General features: G+C 30.7%; 3 protein-coding genes across 3 annotated transcripts; 1 reads left to right on the forward strand and 2 right to left on the reverse strand.

Annotated features, from left to right (window-relative positions):
• The first annotated feature begins 3,091 nt into the window (after positions 1 to 3,091).
• Positions 3,092 to 6,208, forward strand: LOC113372429 (UPF0430 protein CG31712). The gene is made up of 5 exons (XM_026612759.1): positions 3,092 to 3,373; positions 3,477 to 3,633; positions 3,883 to 4,083; positions 5,667 to 5,750; positions 6,044 to 6,208. The coding sequence occupies exons 1-5, from the start codon at positions 3,216 to 3,218 to the stop codon at positions 6,206 to 6,208; spliced, it is 765 nt and encodes a 254-aa protein (XP_026468544.1). The 5' UTR covers positions 3,092 to 3,215.
• Positions 6,209 to 6,536: 328 nt separating this feature from the next.
• Positions 6,537 to 10,186, reverse strand: LOC113373671 (tubulin glycylase 3A-like). Its single transcript, XM_026613952.1, has 8 exons — positions 10,144 to 10,186; positions 9,427 to 9,936; positions 8,675 to 9,313; positions 8,156 to 8,461; positions 7,721 to 7,930; positions 7,198 to 7,653; positions 6,852 to 7,099; positions 6,537 to 6,650 (listed from the first exon to the last, which is right to left on the reverse strand). Exons 1-8 carry the CDS (start codon positions 10,184 to 10,186, stop codon positions 6,537 to 6,539), a joined length of 2,526 nt encoding a protein of 841 aa, XP_026469737.1.
• A 364-nt stretch (positions 10,187 to 10,550) lies between these two features.
• LOC113373672 (tubulin glycylase 3A-like) lies at positions 10,551 to 14,271 on the reverse strand. The gene is made up of 6 exons (XM_026613953.1): positions 12,963 to 14,271; positions 12,596 to 12,898; positions 12,316 to 12,525; positions 11,725 to 12,225; positions 11,214 to 11,453; positions 10,551 to 10,891 (listed from the first exon to the last, which is right to left on the reverse strand). Exons 1-6 carry the CDS (start codon positions 14,269 to 14,271, stop codon positions 10,551 to 10,553), a joined length of 2,904 nt encoding a protein of 967 aa, XP_026469738.1.
• Between the last annotated feature and the right edge of the window lie 251 nt (positions 14,272 to 14,522).

The following is a 14,522-nucleotide window of genomic DNA, read 5'->3' on the forward strand; positions in this document are numbered from 1 at the left end:
AATATCTATTTTTCTATTGCTTTGAGTTATTCGTGTCCATAATTCACTTTTTATTCGTGCGTGAACTTATTCGTAATTTTAATATCGTTTAAAACAATTTTTAAAGCCAAGTTTACGCGTTTAAATACGTTCCTATCGCCTACCCCCCACGATAGGTTCAAGTTGTTCGCGTTTCGTTAATAAATTAATTTGATTGATTAATATTTTTTTCTTTATTTAGTGTATGGATTCTTTGCGATGTTTTTCCCAGAGGCAATGCAAACCCCATACACTTTAACTCATAATTAGTACATATAATGTTAATGTTTTTTTTAATTATTTCATTAGCTGTTTCGTGATGCATGGATGCAAATTACTCGTTTAAAAATTAAAAAAAAACTGTTTATTAAATTACCTATATATTTATTTTTAATATTTGTTTCTGATGTTATGTAATAAACATAATTTAATCAAATAAATTTAAAATTTTTATGGTTGCACAATAAGTCTTCCTGAACGGAGAAAACTTAAAGACGTACTGTTTTAAAGTGAAGAAAAAAGGTATAACTGTACAAAACCACAAATTATGTGAAAAATTAATAAAATAAACATTTATTTTGGTGCAGATAGGCCTCAAATGGTGATACAAGTGAAATAAATACCAAGAACTGCTACTACAACCGATAGAAGATGTGCACTGATTTGAAGTACCAGGGCAATAGAATACTTTAAACTATAATCAGGCTACCAAATAGTATTTATAAATCATTTTACATTATATTTGCTTAAATCACTTATCATTTCAGAATTGCAAAGCTAATTTGCTTATACGTTGAACATCACCAGGACTGCCAAATCAGCGCCAGGAGTATTTGCATATATGTAGAGGTTTTCTCTTATTAATAATAATAATTAGACCTTAGTTAGTAGTAGGTATATAATTGCTAAATATTAATATTACCGGGGCCCCGTTTGTATGTTTAACCCTATTTTTAGGGGTAATTGTGTTGCTTTTAAAATCTCGTTTCAGACATCTTACCAACAATAGTGCCAGAAAGCTGCGTATTCTCCACCCCGAGGAATCCCCGCTACCAGATTCAAGATTATGCGCATAAATGAAAGAATATGAGCGAAGATAAAATGTGAGAATCCTGTAGTTGTATTGTATTATTATTATTAAATAGTTATTGTATTATATCATTATTATTCTATTAATCTTCAATTAATTTTGATATAAAATTTTTGATTCTTTTAATATTATTACGGAATTTAATATATTATTTAATCGAATTTTCTTTTATAGTTGTCCATCACTTCCCAAAAAGATTGCCACAAACCTACCTGCTCAAGACTAAACAAGACCTACAGAAGAAGATCACTACCCAAATTCAATGGATATAAACGAAATGGAAATGAAATGTGAGAAAAGATCTTAGTTATATTATTTCATTATTATTGTATAATTACTGAGTTAGATTATATTATTATTATATTAGTTAAGATCAAATTAAGGTGCGTTTTTACGTGATAATTTCCGTCATACTTTTTTTTTTAAGTTTATCTCGTATTTTTATTTCGCATTTTTAAGTTAAATCCGGTCGTACCTTTTTTGGGGTTGTTCGCATATTTTTTTTAGAGCTCAAAGGGATGGCGTTGTGAAAGAACCTTTCTTATATTTTTCGCGCTTTTCTTTAAAACTTTAACTAATAATTACAAATCACAAAATGATTTCTTCTTAAACTTCATAGGCTGGGAACCTATGAAGTTTTTTTTAAGTGTTTACATGGTGGATCGAGGGGGGTACATCATGTAAATACTTTTTTTTTGTAAATTTACATCACCGTTTTAATTCTACAGTATAATTTTCATATTAATGTTTTCTTTTTCACGAGAGGTTCTTTCGCTTTTAAAAGTCGAAATTGTTGGGTTAACATTAGGTGATCTCGTGGAGTTCTTTTCGCGTAACACTTAGATCAGTAAGGTATAATTAGCATGTGAATTAGGTATAATTAGTTTATAAGTTAGTTTAGGTGGATTAGGGCTGCAGTAATCGATACTTAGTAGTATTTACACAATATCCATTTCCTTCCGAAATGTTAGATACGTAAATATGAAATGTATCTATAACTGTGGCGATACCACATTAAAAAAAACGCGCCTAGCAACTTTACCTCATGGGTGGTGCGGAAAAAAGTTGCATTTTAGTTATAAGTATAATTGTCATAATTAGAATATTTGAATAGTTTTAATTATTATACATAAATTAATATATGTTGTACTCATTACTAACAATTACAAACTTATATCAAAAAGTCTTCAAATAAAAAAATTCAAATAAACCTTTGTTTTTGAATTTGTTACCTTTCAATTTTTACAGTGATTTGATTTATAAATAAATAACTTTTTTATCCAGGATTTCGAGATCATCCGATTCGAATGTTTAAAAATCAATCGATTGCTACTGATAGGAAGATGTGCTAATAGATTTTCGGCAAAGGCAGGACCAGCTGTTTTGGGTAAAAAGTGACAAAAATGGCAATGGCAACGGGACGTTCAATTGGAATAATTTAAAAAATATATCACTTGTTTTGATACAACATAATAAGGTATATAATAAATAATAATATAAGGTATAACGGTTTTGCAGATCCACTAAAAAAAGTTTTAAAAAAAGCAATTTGGCGATCATTAGACACATGCACATCAAATTATCAGATATTTTATAGAAATTTTAATATTAAATACAAATGCTATTTATATTTCTGTGAGTTCCGTACCAAAGTTTGTTTTGGTTTGTTTTTTTTGCAAATAAATTTTGCAACACTTTAAACTCCCTTTTTGCAGTACTTCCCCATTTGTTGCTTCAACTATGTATTTCATCTTCACATTTCGTGACACCGCTATCACAAGGGTTGTATAATTTTTTAATTCAATATGGTACGAATAAAAACAATCAATAAATGATATGTATTGCTTCTGAAATATTGTTTCAACGGTTTTACTCAAATTTAATTTTCGCGCTCTGCGTGATAGTCATTGCCAACTTATTAATTCTTACGTTGTTCACAGTTCAAGGTCCTTTCTTGTGACATATGCAACAAAATGGCGTGTTCATAAGAATCGAGTAGTATTGATTTTTGTTGATTTTCAATTGTTGTGCTGTTAAAGTGTTCAAATCCACGTTATATATATATTAATTATATTATTAATAAAGACACAGTTATAAATTCAATAAAATGGGTCGTTCGCGCTCAAGGAGTAAATCGCCCAGCCGAAGGCATCACAAGAGCAAACACTCCAGAAAAAGAAGCAAATCTAGAGAAAAAAGTGATAAAAACAGTTTAGTAGCTGCCTATATGAAAGCAGAGAAACGAGAAAGGAGTTCTAAATCTAGGTACAACACATATTTCATAACAGTTTAGAATTTTCTAATATTATCAAGATATAATTGTTTCTTCTATTGAAACTAATATGTTTAATTTTTGTTTTAGGAAAAGGTCACATTCTGAATCTTCAAATAGTGATAGTGATGCATCTGTAATCATAAGTAGTCGATCTCACAAGAAGAAATCTTCTAAGTCTAGAAAACTTAATGAAGTTGAAAGGCTAGCGGAACTAGAAAGGCAGCGGAGGCAGCGAGAAGCAGAACATAAAGTAAGTAAATCATTTTTTTCTTCTTCTTTTTTTCATTTTAAGTTAGTAGTGTGAATTTAAATAAGGTGTTAATTTACATAACACAGTATTAAGTATTTGTTTATAATATTAATTCTTATAAATATATAAATGATAAAAAAATTGTAAATTTAGTGTATGTTAATTGCATGTTTTTGCAGCTTTGTTAATTTTAAATTGTATCTTGTTACATCTTTTTTTTTAATAGCCAATTATTATCTAATTTTTCAGATTATTGAAGAAGAAGCTGCAAAACGAATAGAGCTCTTAGTCAAAAAGCGGGTAGATGAAGAATTGGAAAAGCGCAAGGATGAAATAGAATATGAAGTTGCAAAGCGAGTGGAAGCAGCTAAACAAGAAATGGAAGCAGCCATGATGATAGAACTTGAAAATAGAAGAAAACGACAAAAAGAAGAAGAGCGAAAACGAGAGGTATGGATGAGGCTCTTTTATTGGCTTAAAGTGACTTTGTATATAAATAAACTTCACAAAAGTGAATGTTATTTATGATAAAGTCCATAATCATGTATTCCACAAATTGGTATGGAATATATGGTTGAAAATTACTAATTTAATGTTATTTGTATGAATTGCAGCTATTTATATTAATTTATGAAATCGTAATAAATTTAACTTTAAAACACACTTGTATAATTTTTTTGAAGATGCAGCTCATGTTAGTCCTTTCTTCAAAAGCGTTTTTATAAAATTTAGGTACAGACTGATTGACAATGTGACCTTTTTTGAGCATTTTAGATTTAACCTAAATAATTTGAATTCAGTAAATACATAATTCGTTTTTATACAATAAAGTTTAACTAATGGGCTTATTTTAGCAATCTAATTTTTTAATTAACTGAAAAATTTTGTTTTTGCTATCACATTTCATTCTAGTTTTGATATCACGATCTTTGTCTTTTATTGATACGGTAAAGATTATTACTATTCAGTATTTGACTGAAAAGTGATATCTAATATCAGTATCAAGTTTGTATATATATATATATATATATATATATATATATATATATATATATTCGTTATAACTGGTCCTTCATAAGAACCCAAATATTTTATGAACTAAATGATTTAATAAGTTTGTTAGAATAAGTCCATAAATAGTTAAAATAAAATACGGAATACGTTTCAGTTTTGCAATGTAGGTTTAAACTATTTTCATTGAATGATGTACTTGTCCTTTGTGTACTTTGAGATTTGATTTAAAGTCATTGATAATCCACAGATGTCAGATGTATATTTGCAATGATAGTCATTTTTGGGCTATCATTTTCCCACTGCTAAATGTTTTTCTAATTTAAAAAAGTCGGTTTGTGCTAGCAGTTCTGTTAATAATCGTGACGTTCTTGAATCTTTAACAAGTTGAGATTTGAGATTGTAATTAGACATTGTTGAGTGCTTACGGCGCTCTAGCATGTGACAGACTGTGAAATTCAGAGAAATGAAACCCAAAAAAGACATCATATTTCTACAGCAACCATTAGTGAAATGTTTAGAGCAGACTGCATTAATATTTTATGCCGTACATGTGTTCTAACAGTGGGGAATATGAAACTTCATTCCAGTATACAGGTATTATTTAAATAAATTTTTAGATGCAGAATCTTCAATAGTTGTTTAAAAATGATCAAAAGCACGACACACACAGCTGATTATTTATATTTTGTATGTATGGTTGTATTAGTAGGTAATTATTTGAAAATATATTTCATTTCTTTATATCTATTGAAAATTCTGTTCCTATACCTATATCATTGTTTTCTTAAATATATTACATATTATTTCGATTGGCCATTCAGGTCCTCACTGAACCAAATATATCGATGTTTTTCAAATGTCCTTAACCATTTTTATTTCACTATAATTATGTTTTATAAAAATATATTACTCGCAGTTCTGAAACATACATGAATCAAGACATGTAATTTTAAACCCTCTTTGAGTTTGGAGTGGAAATATGTTTGCGAAACAGAGTTCATTGTCATTTAATATTGTAGGAGGAGGAAAAACAAAAACGAGAGGCTCTAGAAGCAATCATGGCTGAAAACAATCGCAAAATAGAAGAAGCCCAAAAACGATTGGTGAGTACAATGATGTATCAATTTTACTTCATTATTTTTGGCGCTAGATTTATCGTATATATAGCGAAAACAATGCTATTGTTTTGATTATTGCATTTAGCTTCGTTTTACTACTATGTTGATGGAGATAATGAGCATCTATTAATTATTACATAATTGTAAGCACATAAATGCTATTAATAACAATAAAAAAGGGTCTTAAATTTTTAGTTTCATAATTTTTCATGTTTTAAATGCATTTCAAAGATGAAACTTACGGCAGATTCGTTATTTGTAATGTTATAATATTATAGGCGGAAGAAAGACTCGCCATGATCGAAGAACAAAGAAAAATGGATGAAGAAAGACAAAGAATGAAAAAAGAACAAGAAAAGCGAATAAAAGAAGAACAGAAGAAAATTCTTGGTAAAAATAATTCACGTCCTAAACTATCATTTACTTTAAAAACTGTATCATGAAAATTTGTATATACAATTTTATAGTTTAATTTTAGGTAAGTAAGCTTGTAAATATATATCCATTTAATATAATTATTTTTGTAATATTTTCATTACATATTTATATTTTATGTGCTAAATTCAAGAATTTAAATCAAATGCATATTTTATCATTTAATTGTATTTAGTCACTCAAATAAAATAAAATTATTTAATGTGGTATAGCATATTATAAATATTACTATGTAATAAACCTACATTTTGAACAATGATTGAGTCTCTTGTTTAAACGACTTATTCGGGCAACATTAAATATATATTGTATCCACCTTCAGCAGCTTTTGTCCACTTATTGTAACGATTTTAAGACTCTCATTGTTGGTGGTATTTTTAAGGTATTTAATTTTTTATTTAACATTTTATTAGGCTGTGAACGCCTTTCACTTTTATGTTGTATTCCAATCTCACATGAAATGGTTTTAGTTGATGTAACTATTGGTTTGTTAGATAATGCTGCATCTACACTTTGTTTGCTTTGATCAATTTGCATATCGTCAGCATCAATGTCGGCAACTTTATTATTATTATTTCCATCATTTTCAAATAATTCGTTTTTATTATTATTTTTTCTTTTCATTCTAAGTTCTTTTATATCATTAGCCACTTTGTTAATAGTAGATTGAAATGTTTCCGCCACAGAAACAGATTTAGCTCTCAAATCTGGGTTAGCATTCAAGGCTTCCTGAGCATTTGACTCTAGCGTATTCATTACGAGTGAAGTTTTTGATTGGGATTTTTCATTTGTTTCTTGATTAGGATTGCTTGTCTTTATTTTTCTTATTTTTCTGGGTTTAATCATTTTTGTTTCAGCATCAGCCACACTTCTTTTGTTGTTTGTCGGACACATGTTTTCTGAATAATAAAATATAAGCTATACATTATTTGTCCTAAACTACAACCACAAATATATTTATTTATCATTACTTATAATCTTATAACTAGTGAAATACCTTTTTCTGGGGAATTATCTGCGTCGCCGGAGATTTCTTGTTTTTGAGAATTTTCAGTTGCAGCTTTTTTATTTAGAACTTTTTTATCTGCCTCCTCTTTCTCTTTGGATGTATTGGTTTTCTTCTTTTTTGTAAGATCTTTCTTTTTATCATTTAGAAGAGAATTGATCTCCAAATTCAAACTTTTCTCCTTTAATAATTTTTCTTTCACATATGGAAGGAGCTCATTGTATTCGTTCATTTCTCTTCGCGGAGTATTACGTAACAAATGTGAGAAAGAAGGAACTTTTAACATTTCATTGTACGTAAAATTATGAAAGTATTTACTCGGCAAAGACTTTCCTTCAACTAAAAATTCTTCTTTGAAAGGGATTTCCGTACTGGGAAGATATTGCCGGTATATCAATTCGAATCGACCCGTGGGCGCTCGCCAATTTCTTGTATAGTCAATGACGACTGAAACAATTAATAGTTGTATTTTTTATCTTGAAATAAAATATTTTTTTTACTAACGTAGGCTAACCTTTAATAACGTCCTCAAGCGCTTGTGGACACAATTTTGCGGTGATGCTGGTACTGGCTGACATCGCTGGACCGCTATTTATTTCAATTAACCATGGAGTGAAGTCTTCTGATATTAAAAAGTCGCATCCGTAAAGCTCAAAACTATTATTACGTCTATCTAAAAACTCCTGTGCGGCTAACAACGTTCCAACGATACACCGGCGCATACCTGTAAAATCCAATTTCAAAATGTATTATTCAGTTAGCACGTTAGCTATATTGCTTAGAAACATTAGTATGTTTAATATTATGTATTAAATTTTTTTTTGCGTTAAAGTAAGGAATCATTAGCAGTATTTTCTATACCATATATTTCTATACCATAAACTCTTATTTTAACATTATGCTAATTAGTTTTCGTGTGGATGTTTGCTAGATATGTTTTAATTTTCACCTGGATATATAAGTTTACTCCATGCGTTAGGACATCCATTATCTGCCAAGTATTGCTGAAAAGTGGAAGAATGCCACATATTTTCTCGTGGCAAATTAGGACTTCGCGTTTCTTCGTTTTTATAATGTGATTGTATAGCATTATTTGTTAAATGAATTGCTTGATGAAAATTCTTTAGATCGTAAATGCGCGAACTGAATCTCAAATAACAATCTTGGTACATCCAAACCGTTAAAGGACAAGTACCAGTTAGTAAGAAATATTGGCGAATATCAAATTTTGTTCCATAGATTAGTAATGGTCTTTCTGAAAATATAAAAAATACATAGTAAACAACAGCAGCAAATACATAGGTATAAATAAGGCAATTTGTGAACTACATAATTAATTTTTGAAGTAATTGTAATAAATTGCATTTCATTTGCTTTAATTTTACTCTCTTTATGGTATATGTACTACAATACAAAATGTTCTAAAATAACTTACTTAAAAAAAATGAACCATTTACTTTTATCTTACCAATGTATTTTTGTACAACATATTTTCTTGGAGACTTTTTTATCTCTTCTTGTATTTCATCTAACTTCTGTAGAACCATGATTCCACGTCCTCTAGATTGATTACCTGGTTTCAGCAACCACATATTACAATATCCATCTATAAAATGTTGCGGAAACATATTTTTGATACTGTTGTATAGTTTAGATGACTCGGCCTTCAATCCTTCTAAAACTCCGTTCTCATCGAGTTCAAACGTTTTTTCGTGCTGAACGATTTGGTAATAGCAATAAAGAAAATCATTAATATCTTCTTTGCTTATGTTGTCTTTAGGATCATCATCATCATCATAAATGGGATCATCTATATCCAAATGTCGACTTTTGTATAGATATCTGTTGCAGTGTGCAATAGCAAATTCGATGGTATCGAAACCAATTTTCCCAGTTTCTGAAATTAATTCATCGCAAGTTTTTGTTTGTAAATATGCCAATAAGCTAACACAAGCTGTTAATAAAAAGTCTTCTTCGAAAGTTATCATTTGCTCTTTGATCGCCGTGTTATAGCATCGTGGAAATTTAATATCAGCTTCACCTGGTATGTAGTGCCAGGTTTGATCTTGTAGACAGCGGTTTAAACCATACTTTTGAGTAAAGTTACCTAGAATAAGGATGATGTCATTCTAATTCGTTTTTCTATAATTTATGAACTAAATGCGGAAAAAAGTGAAGATTAAATGGACGGATTACGTGATCATAATTTTTTTTATTTACCTTGTGGTTCATGCCTCATTCTGCTTAATATTTGGCATGCATCAAATGTATGCGCTTCCTTAGCATGTGTCGAATTATTCCAAATAAAATCTGGTTTTCTGGCTCCTAGCATCTTTGTTATGATTACTGCTTCACATAAATCCTTTTGTGCTTCATTACTCTCCATTTTTCTTAGCAATTCATTTATTGTTAATTTCATCAATCCTTCGTGTGCTGTGAACGGAAGTTTTTCAACCCAACCTCTATTTTTTAAAGATCTTCTAACTGCTGGAAAAACTCCGTAAACCATAAACGTTTTACGAAAACGAATTGCAACATCTGCGACTTGCTTGAATTCCTTGTAAAGCTGGTAATTAAAACTAGGTTCTAACGGATACGGATATGGTTTTGCGAAGTAAATTGGAGCAATTACGATCTTATTGATATCCTTAATTTGTTGGTTTTCTTCTGGAGTACTTAACGGTTTTTGTAGCACGTGGTACGTAAGAGTTTCTTGTTTTATTTTTCCCACTGAAATGTTTTTTTGTATAGAAAATTATAAATCTATTAGTTACTATCATGGTAGAATAATGATATAGAAATATATATTAGAAAAAATTATTTATAATTAAATATATAATTTTCTATACGTAATTATAGTCACAATAGACTTCTGCCCTTTAGATGCTTTGAATGTAGGAAAAGTGATTTCTGATTTAAAAAAGCTATCAAACTAACAATTGAATGATTTGGAGACTGGAGATTCTGAGTTTCTAAACATTTTTGTCTTAACCAGGATGTTAACCGACCTGGCCGAAGTAAACCTGTCTTTCATGCAATCGAGCACGTTTTCATGATTTGTCAGTAGAAAATATTAGCCAGTGATGTATTCAAATATAATTACTGCCTAATGTTTTTTCATACGACTATTATTTTGTGATAATTTGAAATAAAATGCACGCTAGTGAAATATTCGTATCGCTCAGTGACAATCTTAGTAGGCAATTTGCTAATACAGGTATATAAATAGTTCTCTGATCATGAGAAATATGAGTCTGGTAAAACTAGCTACAGAAAAATAGTTATCACAATTGGTAGTTTGTTTATTTTGTAGATTTATTTATAACGTATAATATATAATTAATCTACTTACTGTTCAACATTTTTGATTCTAATGATGGAGGTGTCGATTGTACTAATGGGTTTGGAATACTAACTATTCTTGATGCAGCGCTAATGTTAGTCAATGTACTTAGTGGCTGAAGTGCTTTGAAAACCGGCTCCGGAGGTGTCGGGGTCACTTTCGATATATTAAGCTGCGGTTTACCTGTTACTATTATCGAGTTTTGCGGAATTTCTATAGCATTTGTTGCCTTTACGCTGCATGATTCCAAAAGCGTTGCTGCGTCGGTTTTTCCTGTTTTTGATAATTTTTTCTTTGCCGTACTTTTTTCGGTTGCCAATCGTTTAGACTTTTTGCGAACAACTTTTTTTTCGTGATTTAATTTTATACTGTTTTTATTCGATTTTTTGGTCATTTTGAATATTTCACTTTTCAATTTTAATTTAATGTCATTGTAATTGTTTTTTTTTCTAAGCAACCCAAATAAAATTCAATAGTGTGCATATCTTCTTTATTATATTTTTTCATATACAGCACAAAAGCAACAATATTTAGAATTAAAAACTAGAACGTTTTGCAAACGAGTCACATCTTTGAATTCAATAAATGTTTTTGTATTTAGAATTAAAAGAATCATTATTACGTCGTTTTATTTTTTGATATTTGGCTTTAAGTTGGTTTATACTTAATCCGACTGCCAGTAAACTTGCGTGCCCTCCATCTCCTTGTCCATAGTGACCTGCTTTTTTTGAGGAAATTAAATGAGATGTTGAAGCTCGTAATTGTGAAGAAATAGACAGATTTTCTTTGTTTGTCCGAACAAAGGCTGTTGAAGGGGTTTGCAGTGCGCTATTATAACCAATTCGTCTATTTTTGAAAGGTGTGCTTACGTCAAGAATACTTGCAGTATTGCGTTCCCATACACCTGCAATGTTATGTTTTTCACATGCTTATATATTTTTATATTTTATAAAGTAATAAAATCTCACCTTTGGTGAAGCAATGCCGGTGTCGTAATCTTAGATGATCGTTTGAAAATTCGGTTTCCCGTGTTTCAAGCCTTTTTCTCACATTTTCCAGGTTTCTTTCGTTTGTTTTTTGATTGCGTTCGTTCAGATTTTTTCTACACATTAGAAATTTTTGGCGGTTATTGAAAATTCTGTTACTATTTATATAAACATTACTTTGAAATTTACTGTTATTTATTAAATTAAAATCACTATTGTAATCATTGTCATTTACACAAATATTGTCATCATCACTTAGATTATCAGAAAAATCACTATTTAAAAATACCCCTTTTCTTTTTTTCTTTTTGTCTTGTTCTTGTTCTATGGGCTGCTCGAATGAATAGCCTACATTGGCCTCACTTCCATTAGATTCTTCGACCATGGCTGAAATATCTGATTTACTTTTCAAATATTCTATGAAATCACCGATCACTGGCCTAATATGTTCAGATGAGCTTTCCAATTTTCTGTCCCATGTTCTTGCTCCTGATATTTGATCGATATTAAAACTAGAAGAGCTAGGTGGTTCTTTGCGATTGGTTCCTGATTTTTGAGGACGAATCATTCGATGGCCACGTACAATTAAATGTTGGCCCAGGTAAGCTGGTGCTCGAGGCATTTTCTGACTATATATCAACTCGAAATTACCAGTGCTTGCTTTGATATCAGCCTTGCGATCAATAGTAACTATAAACATAACAAATCATATTATTTACTTGAATTGACTTTTAAGGACTTTTACAAAATTTAAGTATTTATGTCAGAATAAATAATTACCTTTAATTACATCTTCTAGACATTGCGGACATAACCGTGCAGTGACACTTGTCGTTGGCGCCATATCCGGACTTGAATTTATTTCTAGCAGCCACGGCGAAAAATCTTCTGACAGCATAAAATCCGCACCAAATAATTCAAATGTATTAGGTCTTCTATCCATATTCTCCTGGCTGGATAACAGAGCGGCGACGATAGCCTGCCGCATTCCTAAAGATAAATGTATAAATGTATAATGCATCTTTTTAGTAAATGTTTTAAATGAAATATTTCTACAAACCGGGATAAATCTTTTCATTCCACATTTCAGTTTGACCTATCGATTTTAAATAATTTTGAAAAGTTTGATTATCCCACATGTTTTCATCGGGCAGAGCCGTATCTCGTTTTCCATTTTTATACTTGCATTGTACCGCATTATTTGTTAAATGAACTGATTCATGATAATTTTCTAAGTCAAATTGCTGAGAACTAAACCTTAGATAGCTTTCTTTATACATCCACACCATCAGTGGTTGCACGCTCGTTACTAGAAACCATTGCCGAATATCGAATTTAGTTGAATGTATTATTAAGGGTTTTTCTGTAATTATAAAAGATGATTAATTTAATGATTTGTAAATAATAAACAGCTTATATGGTCTTACCAATGTACTTTTGAACTATGTATTTGGCTCTAGGTACTAATGGGCAGTCTATTATCGATGCTATGTCTTTAATATTATTCATTAATCGTATTCCTCGACCTCTACATTTGTTTCCTGGTTTAACAATCCATATATTCATCATACCGTCAATATCCATCTGAGGCCAATGTTTTTGAAAAATTGATATAGTATTTTTAGAAGCAGCTTGCAGAACATTTATGGAACAATTTTTATCTTCCATTATTTTGGCATTTTCATGTGTTAGTAAGTGTTGATTTCGCAAAAATTGATCCCATTCATGCTCCCAAATAGTAGGCGTTACCTTGTCATCATCTAGATCTACATGCTTACGACTCGCCAAAAATTCATCGCATCGTTTCATTGCGAAATGGATTGTCGAATAAGGTACCTGGCCTTCCGAAGAACAAACTGAACGTTCACCTTTTGCATCAACATTCGTGACAATCCATTTCAATAAGCTGATACAGGCTGTCAATCGAAAATCTTCAGTAAATTCTTCAAATTCTTCGCCCATCCAAATATTATAACATCTAGGAAATCGTATATCTGCAATACCTTCTTCATAATGCCAATGAATATCACGCAATGAATTGCACAAACCTTCTTTGTTTGTGAACGGAACATATTGAAAGCGACTGCAAGTCATATTGCGACATGTGTTTAGGTCTATCCTTTCTCTTCGCATAATCCAATAAAAATCTACAGGAGTGTGTGCAAGAAATTTATTCAAGATCATCCTAGTGCATTTATCATTATGTGCTGACATTGATTCTCCTGGCTTACGGCGTGGTAGATCATCAGTTAAATCACCAACTGTAACTTCCGAACAACTTTGAACGGGACACAAAGATCTTGGCGATTTGTTTGGGTCTATTTTTTCAACCCAACCTCTTTTAAGCAAAGCTTTTCTTAAAGAATGAAATCCACCTCGAATCATGAATACCTTGTGTTGTTTAATTGCCACTTCTGCTTGGTTTCGAAGTTCATTCAAATGCTCCACCGAAACCCAATGTTTTGGCCTCGTACGATATTCTCCTATTTTTTTGTCACCGCTAGAACTTCGATTGCGTACATTAGCTGTATATCTACTTTTCCTGTCTCGCTTGATCAAAGATATGTTTGTTGTAAAATCGACATTATTATCAGGTTCATTTTCTTCAGCTTTCCATTCAGGCGGTATTGTGATGGTTGGCACTTTAGGTATTACGGTGTTTAAGGGGTCTAATGCAGATCCATCAAAAAGAGCAGGCGTTGTACGCGGTCGATGCGTTTGGTCAAATAGCGTCATGTTTGAAATCCGCAAATTTTTCACGATTCTTAACGCTTTGTCTCGCGCGGATTCTACGATTAACTGGATAAATAACAATTTATTTATTATTCAAAACGTTCAATAAATGTTAAAGTATGTTTTTTAGTCAACAATATTCACTTTATTTATATTGGAAAAGTTATGCTGCATCACCATTAGCACATTAATAAAATAATCATTAAAAGTGTTCAATATATTAATTTATTTAAGAATTTTTGCGTTGAATAAAT

This window comes from Ctenocephalides felis, unplaced genomic scaffold, assembly GCF_003426905.1.
Source record: "Ctenocephalides felis isolate EL2017-DRISC unplaced genomic scaffold, ASM342690v1 CF-g0.4_SCAFFOLD_01604, whole genome shotgun sequence".
NCBI classification, from domain to species: Eukaryota; Metazoa; Arthropoda; class Insecta; order Siphonaptera; family Pulicidae; genus Ctenocephalides; species Ctenocephalides felis.

Bases quoted from the DNA above. Each gene is read 5' to 3' on its own strand.
- LOC113372429 (XM_026612759.1), top strand. From the start codon at position 3,216: ATGGGTCGTTCGCGCTCAAGGAGTAAATCGCCCAGCCGAAGGCATCAC. The intron at 3,634-3,882 runs GTAAGTAAATCA...CTAATTTTTCAG, and splicing joins AGCGAGAAGCAGAACATAAA to ATTATTGAAGAAGAAGCTGC. The intron at 4,084-5,666 runs GTATGGATGAGG...TTAATATTGTAG, and splicing joins AAGAAGAGCGAAAACGAGAG to GAGGAGGAAAAACAAAAACG.
- LOC113373671 (XM_026613952.1), bottom strand. From the start codon at position 10,186: ATGTTTAGAAACTCAGAATCTCCAGTCTCCAAATCATTCAATT. The intron at 9,314-9,426 runs GTAAATAAAAAA...TCCTTATTCTAG, and splicing joins AATGAGGCATGAACCACAAG to GTAACTTTACTCAAAAGTAT. The intron at 8,462-8,674 runs GTAAGATAAAAG...TTATATTTTCAG, and splicing joins TGTTGTACAAAAATACATTG to AAAGACCATTACTAATCTAT.
- LOC113373672 (XM_026613953.1), bottom strand. From the start codon at position 14,271: ATGACGCTATTTGACCAAACGCATCGACCGCGTACAACGCCTGCTCTT. The intron at 12,899-12,962 runs GTAAGACCATAT...TTATAATTACAG, and splicing joins CATAGTTCAAAAGTACATTG to AAAAACCCTTAATAATACAT. The intron at 11,454-11,724 runs GTAAATTTCAAA...ATAACATTGCAG, and splicing joins TTTTAATTTAATAAATAACA to GTGTATGGGAACGCAATACT.